The sequence below is a fragment of the Corvus kubaryi genome, unplaced genomic scaffold (genome assembly GCF_017639235.1).
Source record: "Corvus kubaryi isolate FWS band 111438036 unplaced genomic scaffold, C.kubaryi_AGA036_p1.0 split3-73, whole genome shotgun sequence".
Classification (NCBI taxonomy): domain Eukaryota; kingdom Metazoa; phylum Chordata; class Aves; order Passeriformes; family Corvidae; genus Corvus; species Corvus kubaryi.
The window spans coordinates 9,005,275-9,022,293 of NW_024582091.1; the positions used below are offsets into that span (position 1 = coordinate 9,005,275).

Sequence of the window (17,019 nt, forward strand, 5' to 3'; positions counted from 1 at the left end):
CCAAGGACCCCCCCGCCGCTGTCCGGCCATTAGTGCCTGAGGGGGGAGGAGGAGGGAGGAAGGAGGAATAAGTCTATTAGTAACAACAACAACAACAAAACCCACCAACAAATCCGCACTAGCGCCTTAGTCCTTCTCTCAGACCGTCGACTGCCTGGCCTCGCCGTGCATCGGGCTGCTGTGCCGAGACTTTGTTTCCAAGTAAAAAAAAAAAAAAAAAAAGCCAACCAAAAAAAAAAAAACCAAAACAACCTTCGCTTGCTCAGCCACTTCCATTTTTTTCCCCCTGCAGTCTCGCTGGTTTGAGGTGGTTGTTTTTTTGGTTTTTTTTTTTTTTTCCTGTTTTGCTTTTGGGGTTTTTTCTGTTTTCTTTCCCTTCATGTGGTTGGATTTGGTGGATCCGGAGCCAAAGCTGATTTTTTTCCCTCGGTGGGGTGTGCTTGTGGCGTGCGGGGGTTTTCTCGCTGCGTTTTTTATCTTCTGCTGCTTTTTAAAATCTTGGTTTTGAACCTGAGCCGGGAAAAATGGGAAACGGTGCTTCCGTCAGAAGGGGAATCTCTCCATCACTGTTGTTGGGACGTGTGCCTGTGGTGCTAGTGTTCTAGAGAAATAGCCTGACAGCTTTCGGAGTGGAAGGTAAGGGTGCCCGGGGCATTTCCATTTCCCGTTTCCAGGGATTACGACTGGAGAGCTTTTAGCTTGGGATTCCGGGGAGGAGGCGGCGGAGGAGGGGGACAGGCTGTTGCTGAAGGATAGAGAGACAGCACATACGAAATGATCTCCGCATTTACTTCAGCGCTGCAGTTTAAAAGTTAGAGAAGTCCGTCTTGCGACAGGTCTGCTTCCCTGAGAGTAATTTCCAGCGAGACCGAGAAAACCTGAGGTTTGTGCACGATTGGGGTAATTTGTATGGGGGGTGGGGGGAATTGTTAGGTTAATAGGAAGTTAAAATAAGAGAAGTCAGTGGGTCTTCTGCTGGGGGAAAAAAAAATAAATGGAGTGATGGCGCCGTCTATGTTCGGCTAAACTACAGTGTCGCCTAGAAAATCAGTTCGGGGAATATCCAAACTAAATGCCCGTTTCTTTTCGGCAGAAGAGTATTCTCTCCCTTCCCAAATGGGGAACCTTAAGCCTCTGTGGCCATTCTTTAACTCCCTCCTTCATGGAAAAGAAAGATCTTTTTAATGTGAGTGTCTTTATCCTTTCAGCGAGCAGGTTCACTCTACATCTAGCAATGCTGCAAACTAACTGAATGCTGCCGGCACACTCAAGTCGTGTGTGTGTGCATGTGTGCGTCTGTAATGCACACAGGGAGAGAGGGATTAAGACAGTGCTCTTTTTCAATAGCCTTGCATGAACAAATGCACAACTAAAATGAGGGCTATTTGATTGCATTTCTTCATAGAAAACAGCCTGACACTGCAGAGGTCTTTATTTTTCTAGTGCAGATATTACATAGAAGGGAAAAAGTCAGAGGCTTTTTTTCCTTTTCAAACAGAAAAGCAAATAAGCTCCCTTTCTACTTTCCAGATTATAAAATTAATCCCTTTTCATGGGTGGAATTCTTAATTTAGACACTTATTGTCACATTGGCTTTCAACGCCTACACCATCCTGAATAACACTGCGCAGAACTGCATTGCCTGCAAAGTGCTTCAGCAAAGGGGAAATTGTTTCCAGAATTCCCAATAAGTTTTTCGTTTTTAAAACCTTAAGTGCTGTACTAGCCCTGTTTGGAGAAGGAGAACCATTTTATTCATTGAGACGGATGCTCAGAAAAGAGAAAATCTGACCATGTGGATAGACCCAGCAGCAGCTCTGCTTTTTTTTTTTTTTAAACCTCTGCTATAAAGAGGGTTAGAGTTGGTGCTGCTTTTTGCCCATTTCAGGATTCAGAGTTTGCATTATAATCTAGGAGATACGGAAATCTCTTCAAGGGAGCTTAATCCAGTGACTTGCTGTGTGTTATGCAATGGGAACCAGAAGATGCCTTGCTGTTTGGTGAGGAGATGAAAAGCTAGGCAAAGACACACATCAAAACTCAGTAACGGTGCCTTACAGAGCAACAGTGGAAGAGACTGCAATCTAGAGAGTTTTGAAATTAGGTTGGTATCACTTCCTTCTGCTTGCATTTAAGAGCAGAAGGTGAAAAGCTACTCATTTGTAAGAGATAAGCAACTTTTCAAAGGTTAATGCTGAAAACCTTCAATCCGAAATTTTTGGATATCATTACAGAGGTAAATATAACTCAGGTTTGCTGTACTAACCTAGGCCACTGTTAAAAGAACAGAGCATGTGGAGACTGTGAGGGTTGGCAGGTGCAGTAAAACAGCTTTATTTGGAGATACTAGTGGAGAAAATGTATTATTTTCTTGCATTGTTCAAGTGCATGGCTGCAAAACACAGGAGCTAATCAGACAGTACAAGATATTCGTAATAAGAGGGCAAGTGCAGTCCAATAGGTGCAGAGATCCTGCTGTAGCACAGCCAGTTATATAGAGCTACTGATTGTAATACTAATTCTGTGATCCATTTTGTATATCCTTAGAGGCTGAAGCACATTGAAATTATTATCTTAAAAAGCTGGCATTTAGTGGTCATGTTAGACCAGCAGTAGTTTCATCCGTCTTTGTTTCTTTCTTCAGTAGTGTCAAAATTTTATTAATACATTAATCTCAGTATTTGCTGCCTTTTTAGAGACCTCTGTGTACCAGGCGGCCAGGGTGAAGACATGTAGACATATGGGAGATAATGTTCCATCTGTAACAAATAGTAATGGGTGCATTTTTAAATTATAGCTATAATAATTCAGTTATTTCTCAGACTTAAGAGAAAAATAATATGTAACAACAAATTCTACCAGCTTTCTTGTTCTATTCTGGTGGAATTCTGCGTGTGCATATTGTATATGTACATACATAACTACAGCAGATGACTTATTTACTTTTTGAATAAATTAATAAATAAATTTCTCTTCTCTTCTTCTGTCAGGTAAGGCATATAGGTTTTTACTTAAGTTGAGCAGTCTAGTCCACGCCATGATGACTAAATCCTAGAGAGGAGAGGACATTCCTATTAATAATCTAATAGATGTTGAGTTTTAATTTGTCTGTGGAGGACGTGTCTGTGGCGACGGCCACGTGATGGCGCTGTGCACACAGCGGCAACCCCGGCCCTTGCGTTATAAAATAAAAATTACCTGCCCTTCTTTCTGAAAGGGGCTCTAACTGCAAGCTTGAAAACAGCTGGCTCGAAAATTGTAAGGAGTTTGGTTTTCTATGCGTGAAGAATTCTACTTGCATTTTTATTTCATTTCATCTCCTGCAGGCCAAATGACATAGGATGAAGGCTGTTCGTAATTTGCTGATTTATATATTTTCCACCTATCTACTGGTTATGTTTGGATTTAATGCTGCCCAAGACTTCTGGTGTTCCACGTTGGTGAAGGGGGTCATTTATGGATCGTATTCTGTAAGTGAAATGTTTCCTAAAAACTTCACAAACTGCACTTGGACGCTGGAAAATCCAGATCCAACCAAATATAGTATTTACCTGAAATTTTCCAAAAAGGACTTCAGCTGCTCCAACTTTTCCCTCTTGGCTTATCAGTTTGATCATTTTTCTCATGAAAAAATAAAGGATCTTTTAAAAAATAACCATTCTATAATGCAGCTCTGCAATTCCAAGAATGCTTTTGTATTTCTGCAGTATGATAAGAATTTTATTCAGATACGTCGTGTCTATCCTATCAACCTCCCAGGATTACACAAAAAAGAAGAAGACCAAAAATCCTTCTTTGAGTTTTTGGTGTTGAACAAGGTGAGCCCAAGCCAGTTTGGGTGCCATGTGTTATGCACTTGGTTGGAGAGCTGCTTGAAATCCGAAAATGGGAGAACCGAGTCCTGTGGGATCATGTATACAAAATGCACCTGCCCTCAGCATTTGGGAGAGTGGGGAATAGACGACCAGTCCCTGGTGTTGCTCAATAATGTGGTGCTGCCCCTCAACGAGCAGACGGAAGGCTGCCTGACCCAGGAGCTGCAAACCACCCAGGTCTGCAATCTCACCAGAGAAGCCAAGCGGCCGCCAAAAGAAGGTAGGTGCTTCTTGGAGGGGGGGCTGAATGCCATGCCAGTGTGTAAGTCCTGCTGCCAGCTCTCCTTAATACTCACATTCGTTTGAGTTGCTCTCCACTCTGGCTCTCCTCTAGATGAGGCGAAAGGGCTGGAGAAGATGCACACTCCCTCAAAGCAGGGAAGGCTGCATTTTCATTTCTAAACGGGCCTAACCTACAGCATATAGTTCTGCTGAGCACTGTTGAAACTCCTCACAAGTAGGATCCGTCTGTTCTAAGGCCCCATTTACAGTAATGCCCACAGGTGGTGAGCCAGGAATCACTCTTCCCCTCACCACCTCTTTACAGCAACCACCCAACTGCAAAACCTTGGCCTTCTTGATATGATCCCTCGACTTTGCAAGGAAAACATTTCCAAAGGCATGCAGGCAACCTGACCAAAAGACCAAGAGATTTACCATGTTCAGGATACCTGGTCCCTGGGCCAGACCTCAGCAACCTACAAACAAACCAAGAGCAAATGCAATTCCTTAGGGTGAACCCTCTGCCTGAGATGCCTGGAAAGGCGAGGCACTGCGCAGGCAGGACATGCTGGTTTAACCTCCTGGGAAGCTCTGTGAAGGGGCCAGTGGCTGTTGCTGCACCCAGTCTCGGCTCCTGGGGATGAAGGCATTGCAGTATTAGCGAGGAGGGGGTTGATGTGTCATTCCCAGCAGCTGCTCCAGTCCCAGCTTCATGTCCCTGCTGGAAAAAGGGAGGGGGGTGTTTTGGAAGGGTGGGAAGACAGGGGTCCAGCAGGTAGCATGGCAGTCCTCCACTCAGGTCCTCTGCTACATACCTCCTGTTTTAGCCTGATATTTTGGGGAGGTTGGGGTGGGGGCGATTTTTAGAAGGGCTTTGAGGGGTTGTGAGGCAGGGAAGGCATGGGTTGAACATAGATGGGGGCTCTGGATGCAGCCTGTTGGCGAGGGGGTCCTTCAGAGCTGCCGTGCGGGAATGGGGGGAGGGGGAGGATAAATCATCGAGCCTGGGGTATTGCATTTTAATGCAGGAAATGTTCCCTCTCTCCTTGTTTTTTTGCATAGCCACAAAGCTCAGTCTGTGGCGAGGCAGTGCCAAGCTCCCAGCCCCCCTAATAGAAGTTGCTTTGTGGAGGAATGTAACATTGACACGTTGTTACGAGAGGATTTTCTTTAAGGGCAGCCAAGCCCCAGTGCTGTGGGAGAAGAAAAGCTGAACTTGCTCCAGCTGCCGCCGTGCCAGCGGCCAAGGGCAGGGCCGGGGGAGAGGAAGGCTGGCGAGTGGGACACTTAGAGTGTCCTGCGGCTCCGCGCCTCTCCCGCCACCCAGCAGCCCGGGATCAGAGCGGTTCTAACGGACGGGGGAAGCTCGGCTGCCGTAAAAATTTCCGAGAGAAGCTCGTTCAGTGGCAGGGATGGTATTTAACGCCGTTTAGAGCTAATTAGTGCCCGGGGAGGCGGAGGCAGCCCCGGCCGCAGCAGGCGGAGCCGGGCGGGAGCCCCGGGCGCTGCGCGGGTGCGCGGAGCTCGCACCGCCCGTCCGCGGCCGCAGCGCTGGGTGGGAGGCGCCGCTTGCGCCCCTTCAGCCTCCGCCGTGTGAGTCATGGGAATCACGGGGGAGCCACGGCCCCAGCTGGAAAACACAAACACCGCAGACCGGAACGCGCGCAGGAAGCGCAGTCGGAGTGCGCGGGTCCAGCGGGACCCTGCGGAGGGGCGGGCGGCGCATCCCCCCCGGCCCCAGCGCCGTGGGAGGCACGGCCACCGCGGCCGAGAGGCGTATCCATCCCTCGCCCCTGCCTCTGATTCCCGTCCTAAGGCACCGGCTCCCTCGTGGATCTGAGGGCGAGGGAGCGCCAGCACAGGGAATGCTCGGGCCGCCGGGGGCCCTCACATCTTGCCCCAAAATACACTAAATTCCAAGGGGATGTGTGTATTCAGGTTAAAGCGTCTGTTTCAGAAATGTACTTAGTTGAAAGGACAGAGAAAGCTGAGGGCGAGCATTTATCTGGATTTTTTTCTTCCCTTAAATTTTGAAACACGTTTCCAGCATATTTTGGTTCCTATTTCAGACATATTTTAATTCTTGCCCCTACTTACAGATTTTTCTGCATATTAGCTTGAGAAATGGCATTGTTAGAGAGGGTGGAAGTTTCATTTGGTAGGTGGAAGGTTTGATTTGCTTGTTTTTCACTCTGTTTAGTGGGGGAAGTTTTGTATTGATGAGACTTTTTAGAGTATTAGAATTATTTCAATATTTAATTGCTTTAATGCACTTTGAAATTGTTCATCAGATTTTTACTCAAAGTTATAATCACTTTGCAAATTAAGCCTTACAGTACTTCTCAGTTATCAGTAAGCTTTTGTCTTCCACTCAGTGTCTAAAGCATTTTTTCCCTTTCCTCAGAAGGCTGAAATCTGTGACAGAGGTGTGTTGAATCTTTGTTTTCTGTAGATACAGTTGCACTCATTAAACACATCAGTCAGGTGTATCTGTATGCAAAAAGCTGGTTTGTGGTTCAGATCAAGGCCTTATTGAGGGATCAAAATGTAGACTGTTCTTGCTACAAACATGATGCAATTTATCACTTTTGTCAGTGAACATTAAGGCAAGAAATAAAAGTGTTGTTTTCACAGACAAGCTAGTTCAAGTTAGATTGGCATAGGTAGCATAAATAAGGTAGACCAATAACTAAGAAATGGTTGCTCGGGTTCATAGTGGCAACTGAAAGTACAGTTTTAAGTTGAGTTTTAAGGGGAATGGAGTTTACTCTTGCGAGAGTGCTCTAGATTTGGTTAAGACTGTGTTTTATGAATTTGTGTATTATTTTGAGGTTATGTACTGACGTTGCCTATAAATGACTTTTGGAAAGGAATTGCAAAGACCTGACAGGTTTCTAAGTATTATGCGAACCTTCCCATCCATCGGATTTGCTTTCATCAAGCTTGACTGTATGAAGTGCAAAAATCTTTTCTCAAAACTATTTCCAGTCACATTTTAGAACCCTTATGTAAATAGAGAGCATTTAGATTAAAGCCAACTGTTTCTATTTTGAACCTCTGTTTTGAAGATTTTTACAATTTTGAATATGATAAATGGCTTAGGAAAATGGATGAAAGTCGGTATTTTTCCTTTTTAAGAGGTGTTGAATCTTACAAAAGATGTGACAAGTATACAATGGATCATTGTGTTTCTAAATGTGCTGAAGTGTTGAACAATAAAAGGAACTAGGTCAAAAAAAAAGAAGCTGTAACTATTTCTTTCTAATAAAATGGTTTGAAAATATGTGGTTTATTCAGCATTTTTTCTGTAGGCAGATCATCTTTGGCGTCATTGATTAAAACAATATTGAAAATCGCTACAGTTTCACTTAGTCCCAGTTTCCTTGTATCTACATCCTTTTCTGTGGCCTTACATTTGAGGTGTTTAGCCTGGATCAAAGCATTGGCAAATAGATCTCCGTGAGTACTCTGGAAGGGTCCTAAATTTAAGGGCTCAGGGGAATTTTTCCTCTTGATCTTCAGTGCTGTGACTGAAGTATGTCATGAAGTTTCTGTCAATAAGACAGGGCTCAGATCCAAAGCTAGTAGACATGTAAAGACTATGTATGTAGTCAATCCAAGAGAGAATCAAAAAATGTTTTTTCTTATTGTGGCCATTGCAAAACCATAGTATTATTGTGAGGTTTTATAACAGTTACTTAGACAGAAATTATAGAGAGTTTCCCCTTGTGTTTAATGCCAAATCTGACAAGGTTCCTCCTAAAACAATGGAAATAATTCTTTGTCCTGTGGCTTATATCCAACAGAAGAAGAGAAGGGATGTCCACATTAATTAAACCTCAGCATTTGGAGTTCCAGGCTTAATCTGGTATCTCTTGTTTAGATAGTCTAAAATAATCTTAGTAGGGATATTTTATTACGCTAGAAGTGTAGCATTGGTCTACTTTGTCAGAAATTCTAAGAGCACACTGTGTACCAGCATCTCAGTATTCAGCAACTGATGTATTTATTTTTTTCCAGATTTCAAATCTGAAAACAACACAGAGATCTTAACAGAGGATTTACTGTGATAGATGTGCCTTTAAAATAATAGTTTATGCCACACTGTTGAGTAATAGTAAGACGTAGGATGCAAATAGTTTTGTAGAACTTTCATGACTTGTATGCATTTATTTATATGCCATTCCATGAATGCCCACTTCCTGTTGCACACATCTGAGATGAATTCCTAATATTCATCACATACCCGGAGGTCACTAGCTTGGTGAGTAGGCTGGACATCCCTAGTCAGAAGGTCATAGTCAGTAATACCATGTCATATCATGGCTGCATCAGAGGATTAAAACTGTTAAATCAATGAAGGACTTGTCTAGTAAGATCAAAAATTGCAAAATGGAGTCTTAACAACCACCTACTCCTGTAGGAATATTTAATATTTAGTGTGCAACAATTTTTTATGACTAAAGTAAAATTTAGAAAATCAAAAATAAATAAAACAGCTGTCCAAAATATTGAATGAGTACAGTAACACACTTGAAAGAGGCTTAATAATTTTTATAGCCTTCTTCTTGCAGTGGCCCTTTTATTCATGAGTTCAAGGGGATAAAGGAAGATGAACACTAAGGGAAAAACACACTTTTAAGCTTTGCGTGAAGAGTATTTTTCATTATGTTTTACAAAATATTGTTTAAAAACTTAAAACTGATATACTAAAACAAGTGCTTACTGTACCACTTATGAGCAGTTTTAAGCAGTTTGTTATTACACTGTAGTGAGCAGTTTGATCTCTGTGAAAATCTAGACTGTAAAGAAAAATAATTTCATGTAAAAAAAATTTTTTTGGCATAAATATTGTTCCTGCTAAAATGCTCATGGAGCAAAAAAACATCATAGAAACATTCATAGAATCAATTAAAGAGATCATGTTTGTGAGTCTGGTTCTCAGTGGAAGGAAATATTTTAAAATCTCCTGTGGATTCCTGTGTGCTACATAATATCTCCTATTTTGACTTATTTTGCTAGAAGAAAATGATCACCCTAAAAATTTATGCTTTTAGTACATACTTGAGTCATTCTGAACCACTCATAATAGGGTGCTTTATCAAAGTCATGTGAGTTTGATTTCAAATTCTTTTTTTTGAAGCGGTGCACTGTAGAAAAAGCATTAATGATCAGCACCTCCTTTAATCAATAAGCCTTACCTTTGGTTTAAATTATTATATGTGATTATCACTAGTGACTGTACTTTAGTTTGTGCTGTATTGATTATCTCCACCTGATTTATTTCAGTAAACTATGAAAATTCTTGTTTTGATGTAAAGCTTAGAAGTTTGTGTGCAAGACTAATCAACACTTCATGTATGTGTATGGAATTCAGTGGGATTTGGATCAATCCGTAAGTGCATTCTCTGATGCTTTGAAAAAGGAAAATACCTAGACCATTTCCTTCACGCTACAAAACAGCCTATATAAATGGCTTTGCTTCCAGTTATTTAAATACTTTATTAGTAGATGCACTTCTCTCTCTTTTTCGGTGGTAATTTCTTTGGTATCACAGATTCTATCAGTATTTTGTTAAGCACTTCTTACGCACTAGTGAGATGGCATATTTATTTTTTGTGAAAAGTCAGCCTGTTTCAGTCTGATGTTTGCCTTCGGAGGGATCACAGGTGTTCTGTATAGGATTTGAATACCAGTTTTTCATCAGCTCATTGCTTGTTTGAAGCATGCATGACTTCAGTTGCATAGTATGTTATAACCCAAACTGGGATTTTAGTTTCCCAACCTGTCATTTTTTCTTGAATTGAACCTCTATTTGTGTACATTATTGCACTCAGACATTGGAAGGCCTGCTCTCAACTGGACATAAACGCTGCTAAAAACCACTCTATGAAGCACAGGATATAAATAGAAACAAGTGATAAAGAATGGGCAAGGTATAGAAACAAATTAAGTGTTCAGAATGAAGTCAAAGCAAGTATCCAAATTAGGGGCAGAATTCAAACTCCCTTGCTGCTGCCTCCAGTGAACAAGTGCTTGATAGTACTGAGTACTGTACCATCAGATATTTCAGACTGGTCACGCTTTCTTTGTTGGCCTTTCTCATACCAGTAAGCTGTGCCTTTTGTCTTCAAATTCTTCCATTACCCTTTGTCTTGGTGGACAAGGTCCACAGTATGTTTAGTGTGTTTTAGAACTTGTCCTCTGATTTTCTTGTGCTTTTTGGCAAATGTGGAAGTGTTCCAGTATAGAACAGTCATTAGCAGGAGTTGATGTAGATTCTTCTTACATAGTGGGATTTCAGTTATTAAGTCTTAGTGACATTACATGGAATTATATTATGACATAAAGCAGGTACTGCATTTTTTATTGTTATGCAGTGGTTTATACCTACGTATTTCTATTTTATGTGTTTATATAAAACAGTGATTATACAATGTTTTACATTCAATCTATTCTGTGCTCTTTTTAAAGCAATTTATCCTCTGCTGTTCAAATCTCTCCATATTGCTCTTTCGTTTAGTTTTCTACTTGCAAAAGCATGGAAAAATCTGCTTTGTGTGTGGGTATACACAGAGGAATTTTAGGAGGAGACTTTCTTTTTCTCTTCTTAGGGAATTAATTTTATGAAGTTTATTCAGTTGTGTTTTATCAAAGGATTCCAACTCAAAGTTGTTGTAGCTCTCAAATTGGAGTTTAGTTGTTCATTTATAAATATGCAGTAATTGTAATAAAACAAAGGTCACTGCAGAATTCCATTGAGCATTATTTACATACACTGTTAACAAGAAATATAAAATGCTCTTTAGGACAGAGAAAGTTGTACATGATATAAAATACAAATTTACAAATTATGCATCACTGATTTTATTTATTATGCATCACTCTGAATATTTCAGATTTTGAGCCCTTTCTGATGTTAGTTTAATCTCAAGAGGAAGACAATCAAATTTTTCAAAGTCCTTCTCGGTTTTGTTAATCTTTTAGAGAAGTTATAAATAAAGTTTTTGTCAAATTGCTGACACAGTTTTCTGATGGACTAGACACCATTGGAAGTAATAAAAACAGTCAATAATAGTGGGGTATGAGATCCATGTTGTTACTTTGCTCTGCAAAGGCCAAATTATTGTCCTTACTCAAGACAAATTCACCATTCCATGAATATAATTTGGTCTAAACGCAGATTAGATTAAATCCCACCAAAGAGGTGTGAAACAGTAATAACATGTTTGTACTACCAAAAGTAAATTATTTGATAATTTTTTTTATAAATTCTTTTTTTTTCCCCTGTAGTTTTACTTTTCAAACCATCCTTGACCTTTGATGAAGTGAAGCAGATGTACTTTAAAGAAAACTCAGTTGTGTAACTTCTTGTGGATTTTTTCCATTTTAGCTGGTTATTCTGTCGTTGTGTGCTTTATTTCAGTTTCTTTTCCATAATCTGGAGGGGAAAAAAGGCATATGATGCACTCAAATTAGTATTTCTTTGATGGTGCTGGAAATGTGTGCAGCTGAAATTTGGAAGCAAGCTATTTTCAGTAATTAAGTTCAAATTTTATTTATATCTCCTAGAAATGACAGAAACCACAACAAAAATAAAAAATTTGAATAGCATCCCTTTTTGTTAGCTCAATAGAAAGTTGGTGACAATGGGGAGAACATGTCATCCTGTTTTGGGCAATTTTCACTACTTTTCTCTCTTTAATTCTTCAGAAGATGTAAAACATTTTGGGAGCTGACTGGTACGTGTTGTTCTTCATGTACTGCTAGCTCATTCTTCAGTTACGTAGGGATACACTTTATGTTAAGTAGGAATTTGTTAACCATTGTCACCAACTGAGGTATGCTATAACAAGTTGCTTGTGACGATCTGAGGCCCCATTGTGGCTTCACTCCTTTCCCTTTGCTGAGTTGTGTCAGTACACCAGCCCAGCAGAAAACTACTCTCCTTGGGTTCTTCAGTTGTATGGTCTTGATGTTGGGCAAGTGTGCTATAATGGCCCAGCTAATCCTCCACTGGAGCCAAAAAGTGGCACAAGAAAGAGCTGGGGAGAACAGGGATGCTGCTTCAGCACAGTTTAGATTTGCTTAGGAAAAAAGATCTATCAAAAAGTGGTTGATACATGTTACCCTTGCCTGTTCTTTTGGACATGTTAGCAGCCAATTACATAATACCGTGTTTCTAGGCTGTTGCACTGTGTTTGATTACAGTATTACTGGCAGATCCTTCAAAATAGAGTCCAAGATACATGTTTATCCAGGGCTTCCCACTGACCATTAAAGACTGGTGCAGGTCTCTGTGAAAGTGTGCACAGAGTGCTTGGGGATAAGTTGGCAAAACCTTTGTAGCTCATTCCAGTAGTGGAGTTAGTAAGGGTTTAAATTGCAGATTAGAAAATCAGAGAATCTAATTCATGCTGTTTATTGGTTATGAGAAATATTATTGCCCATGCTTCCTGCAAGAATACTTTGTCCTGAAAGGCCTTTGGAAAATCTTAAGTCTCAGTATTTCATGTGAAATATTTCTTTGAATCCTAAATGTTTTGCTTTTTTTATAGTGTTTGCTTCTCTATCCTATTATTTTCATTCCCTTCTGTACTGTACACAGAGAAGATTTTAGTTGTCTGCAAAGCTGGGCACTTGAGCTTGAACTGTAGCAAGTTGTTTTTTTATCCTTGGAAGTGTTTTGTTTGTTCTGTGGCATTGGCCAAAATCTGCAGTAACTGGCAAACATACAGATGCTCCGTACTGGTGTGTTTGAAGGTTGACAGATGTGCTTCACACTGACAAAGGAGAGGAAGGAAAATGTTCAGCACTGCAGGTGTAATGTGAGTACACAGCCTTGTCCAGCTGGTCTGTCTGCATCAAGTGTCTAGGAATTCACTAATAATACGGAGAGGATCATAAAGTTTCACTCTCCTTGGAAGGGAAAAAGGTGCCAAGGCTGGGATATTAGCCAATCGCAGCAACTGATAAAGTTGTGAGAGTTATGTATGGGGCCACCAGACTTCAGTGGATTATGCTATTATTTAGGTTCATAAATGCAATAGATACTGGTTATACCTCTTGAAGCAGAGTTATACTCAGAAAAGTTTGATGGTTATTGTCCTGGGAGAATTTAATGTACCTAAAAATAATTGGAGCCTGCTCTGGAACCAGTGTTTTCCTGTCTCTTAAATTAATGTTCAAATTATTATGTATTCACTGAATTTTTAATATTTTCATGAAAATTGGAGTAGCTTCATAATTGGGAAAAATCAACACTATTCCTGTTCCTTGGCCAGACAGAACCTTCTGAGAAGCAGAGCCACTGAGTCCAGATTGCTCCAAGTGCTGCAGCTGTTTACAGGGCATTCAGGTTGGGGTTGGCAGTTTAGACACAGAAGATTATGAATGGAGGCTGCCCTTTAAAAGGAGGATGCCCTCTCTGGTTGTGTCTTGTGCAAAGCTGGGGCAAGTTGGTATGATCCAAGATTACCTTTTGGATTCACTCTGCTCAGGAGTTTGCTACTTCTCACAGTGAGGCAACACCCAGACCCTTGTGTGCACCTTGCTCATGTTGTCTGAAGGCTCTTAAATACCAGCAGGTGTGGGGTGCCCTCAGATGAACATTTTGGAGGTCCCCATTGTGAATGGGGGTCTTGAAAGTGATGATGAGGCATGTAAACTTATTTGATTTCTTTGTAAATGCTTTTTGATGCTTCTGTGCCTAAGTTCCTTTCCTCGCTGTGTTGTTAGAATAGTACTGCCTTGCCTTCTGGTAGTATTTTAAGTATGTCAAAGTTTTGCTTGGCAATCAGTATTCCAGTTATTTAGCATATATAGATTATGCCATTACTGCTAAACTAGAAAGTCTTTTTTTCCCTCATAGTTCTGATGAAAATCAAATCCATGTTCTCTCTGAGTATTTTCTGGTGGTTGAAGTGAAGGTGTCAGTTTATTGGTTGCTTTGCATAAAGAGATGAAGAGAATGAAGGACTATGAGATTTATCTACTATTTCATGTTTTTAAGCTTTTGGAGAATGGATTTTTGTCCATGTGAAGTCTGAATTGTTGCAAAAGTAGGTTTTAGTCTGGTAACATTATATGTACAGTAACTTTACAATAACTGAATTTCTAGAATAAATAAGGCATGACAGAGTATCCAAGCGTGCCAGGATGTAGCATCTAAATGTTTTTCAGACATGACTAAATTCCTGCTTTTGTGTTCACTTGTACATAAATAAACTCAATGAATCAACATCATTATTCATGTAAATGGGATTTAATTAAAAGCAGGTTTGCTGCTAAATGCCCTCAACTGAAGATGTGGGTTCCTGAAATACATCTAATCAATATTAGAACAGGAAGCCATTATTTTATTATTAAAAATATTTTCTCTAAATATTATTAGAAATTAATCCCAACAACAATAATAAATTGCAATCAAACAAATCAATAAATATCAATAATAACAGCTAATTTACTATGTATGTACTGCCTTACATAAGTTCAATAAATATTCTTTGCTTTTTTTATCTTGGAACCAGTTTTGTCTAGTTCCCAGATCTGCACTGCTTTAGCTGCTCATCAGTGTATTATTTGTTAGCTCTGGGATCCCCAAAGCCATCTTCTGCCTTTCACTGGCCCTTCCAGATCTGTGCTGGCCTGCACTGCACCCATTGTCTCCTGCTTGGACACCTCTGCTCTCAAAGCATTCCCTTTGTCAGCACTGTGCTCTTCTGCCCTGGATTGTTGTGCTGGGGTAAAATAGGTACATAGTTCTGTACAGAATATCTGTTTGTTGCTGCCCTCTATAAAAAGAATATGGTTCTACAAAGATAAGCAAAATTTAAACAAATCAGGCAATAGCTGTCTGATCATGAAGCAAGCTGAACAAAGCTTCAGGAAGAACAAAACAAGTTCAGACAATACTTGACATGTCCTGAGGCCTTTTAATGGCAATTGCAGTGCTGTATTTATTGTGATATAGGGCTACACTAAAATACATTTAGAATAATGAAGAATGGCTGTGGTTATTGTCATTGTACTTTTTTTCACCTTTCTGTTGAATGTGTCCAGAAACTGCCATGGAATTTGTTGCAAAATTTTAGCATTCTAAAACATGCTTTTTTTTTTTTTTTTTTGCTAGATTAAAAAAAAAAAAAAAAGTAGTGTCACATTATTGATTTGACAAATGATATCGCACTAGACGTATCTGGATAAAAACAAGAATCTGTTTAGGAGCGGCTGGCTGATTTTTGGCTATGACTGACACAACTGCTGTAGAAATAGATGCTTTCTACTTCTTGTTTTTGTGTAAATTTGGGATTGTATTTATCTCTAGAATATGTGTCTGAACACAAAGTTGACAGTCATTTGAGATGACAGCCGCTGTCAGGGAGTTCTTCCGAAGAAGAAGGCATTAAATTATGAAGTATTGGAAGATAATATTTATTATAATATGAACTGTGGAAGAATATATGCCCCTAAAAGATGCCAGGATACATAGTAGAGGTTATCAAAAAATACAACAGAAAGATCATCTTAACAAAAGAATTTATAATTTACTCAGATGTCAAGATGTGAGAACTGCAAAACAAGTATGCAGGATGTTTTGACAATCTACCGAAACATTGCCTAGCAGTTATTAGTTTTCAGAAGTTACTAGGTGCCATTTTTAAAAATCCTAACTGAATACCTTGCAGTAATGCTGTGGCATAATTTCTAATGATTTTTTACATATCTAAGGTCTGTTTTCTATTGTGTGTATACTTCAACCCCAGTGTTTCACTTCAAACTGTTGGGTGTAGAAAATCATAGAAAATAATTTTACATTAAAATCAATGTGGATATTTTCAATGATCAGGGTGCTATTATTCTGGCTAAGACTGATCTCAAAAAATGCAAGTTATTTTGCTAGCAGCGCAGTATGTTGTGAATTGCATAGCTCTGTTAGCATAGGTCTTTGTTACATGTCTGATACCAACCAAGAATTTAGAAGTCCTGTCCAGTCTTTCATCACAGCTCAGTTATCATTACAAGCCCTGAGCTTATGTGTCATGACTGCTTACAGTCTTTGTACATTTTAAAGGCAAATACTGTTAATGAAAGGTGATCTTTTTTTTTGGCACATTAACGAGAATCACTGTTATATTCTGAAGTCTATGCAGATATTTACATGGAGAAAATCAGATTTCAAATTAACTGAAAGATGAAAATTTAGAACGTATTTTTTATTTTATATGGATTAATTCAAAATGCATAAGTAAATTAAACAATGGTGGATAGACAGAGGGTACACTGGAGATTTCTTTAAGAAAAAATACTGGAGATGCTAAATCTCTTCTATTGAAAGACACTATTGCGATATGACACCAAGATAGTGTCTGGTGCTGTGATATAGTTGGGAATTCTGCCATTTCAGGACAGGGATCCTTTTGGCACGCAGTTAAAAAGACTCCCGGTATTCTTTGTTCCTTTGGCAGACACACATTGCTCATGGTAGCAGTGATGTGCTGGCGAAGACACAAAGTGCTGTGTTGATCAGAGAATACATTATGTGCATGCTAACTTGAAGGATGATCACACACTGTTCCTCTCATAAGACAGACCCTCAGGCCACAAAGTCCATCTCAGCATATTTGGTATTTGTAACTTGTAGTTTTCTGTTAGAAATTGTCACATTGCCCCGATGGAGTTCACAGCTAAATAGCATGCTTCTTGGTTTGCAGCTCCGAACATGAGGTTTATACATACTTAAGCTTCCCTTGAAATTATACTGGCTCTAAGCATGGTTTTTGATTTTTTCCCCTTTGGTCTCTGTGCTTTGTCTTGTTTCTAGGTTGTTAGCTCTTTGCACTACTCTTTTAGCTAAACCCTCAGATTTCCCAGAAGCTTTCACTTTCACAGAGCTCCAGTCTTATTAGTACTGTAAGCTTAC

At 39.9% G+C, this 17,019-nt stretch overlaps 1 protein-coding gene across 11 annotated transcripts in view; it reads left to right on the forward strand.

Annotated features, from left to right (window-relative positions):
• Positions 1-301: 301 nt before the first annotated feature.
• ADGRB3 (adhesion G protein-coupled receptor B3) overlaps positions 302-17,019 on the forward strand; it is a 454,887-nt gene continuing 438,169 nt past the window's right edge. For 8 of the 11 annotated variants that reach the window (XM_042017059.1, XM_042017064.1, XM_042017066.1 and 5 more), the window contains exons 1-2: positions 302-636; positions 3,327-4,095. In XM_042017059.1, coding sequence (XP_041872993.1) covers positions 3,342-4,095 — 754 coding nt within the window. In that variant the 5' untranslated portion in view covers positions 302-636; positions 3,327-3,341. Of the gene's footprint in view, positions 637-796; positions 884-1,655; positions 2,105-2,139; positions 2,237-3,326; positions 4,096-17,019 lie in introns of those variants that run through there. The other 3 variants (XM_042017060.1, XM_042017062.1, XM_042017061.1) reach the window with 3 other exon arrangements.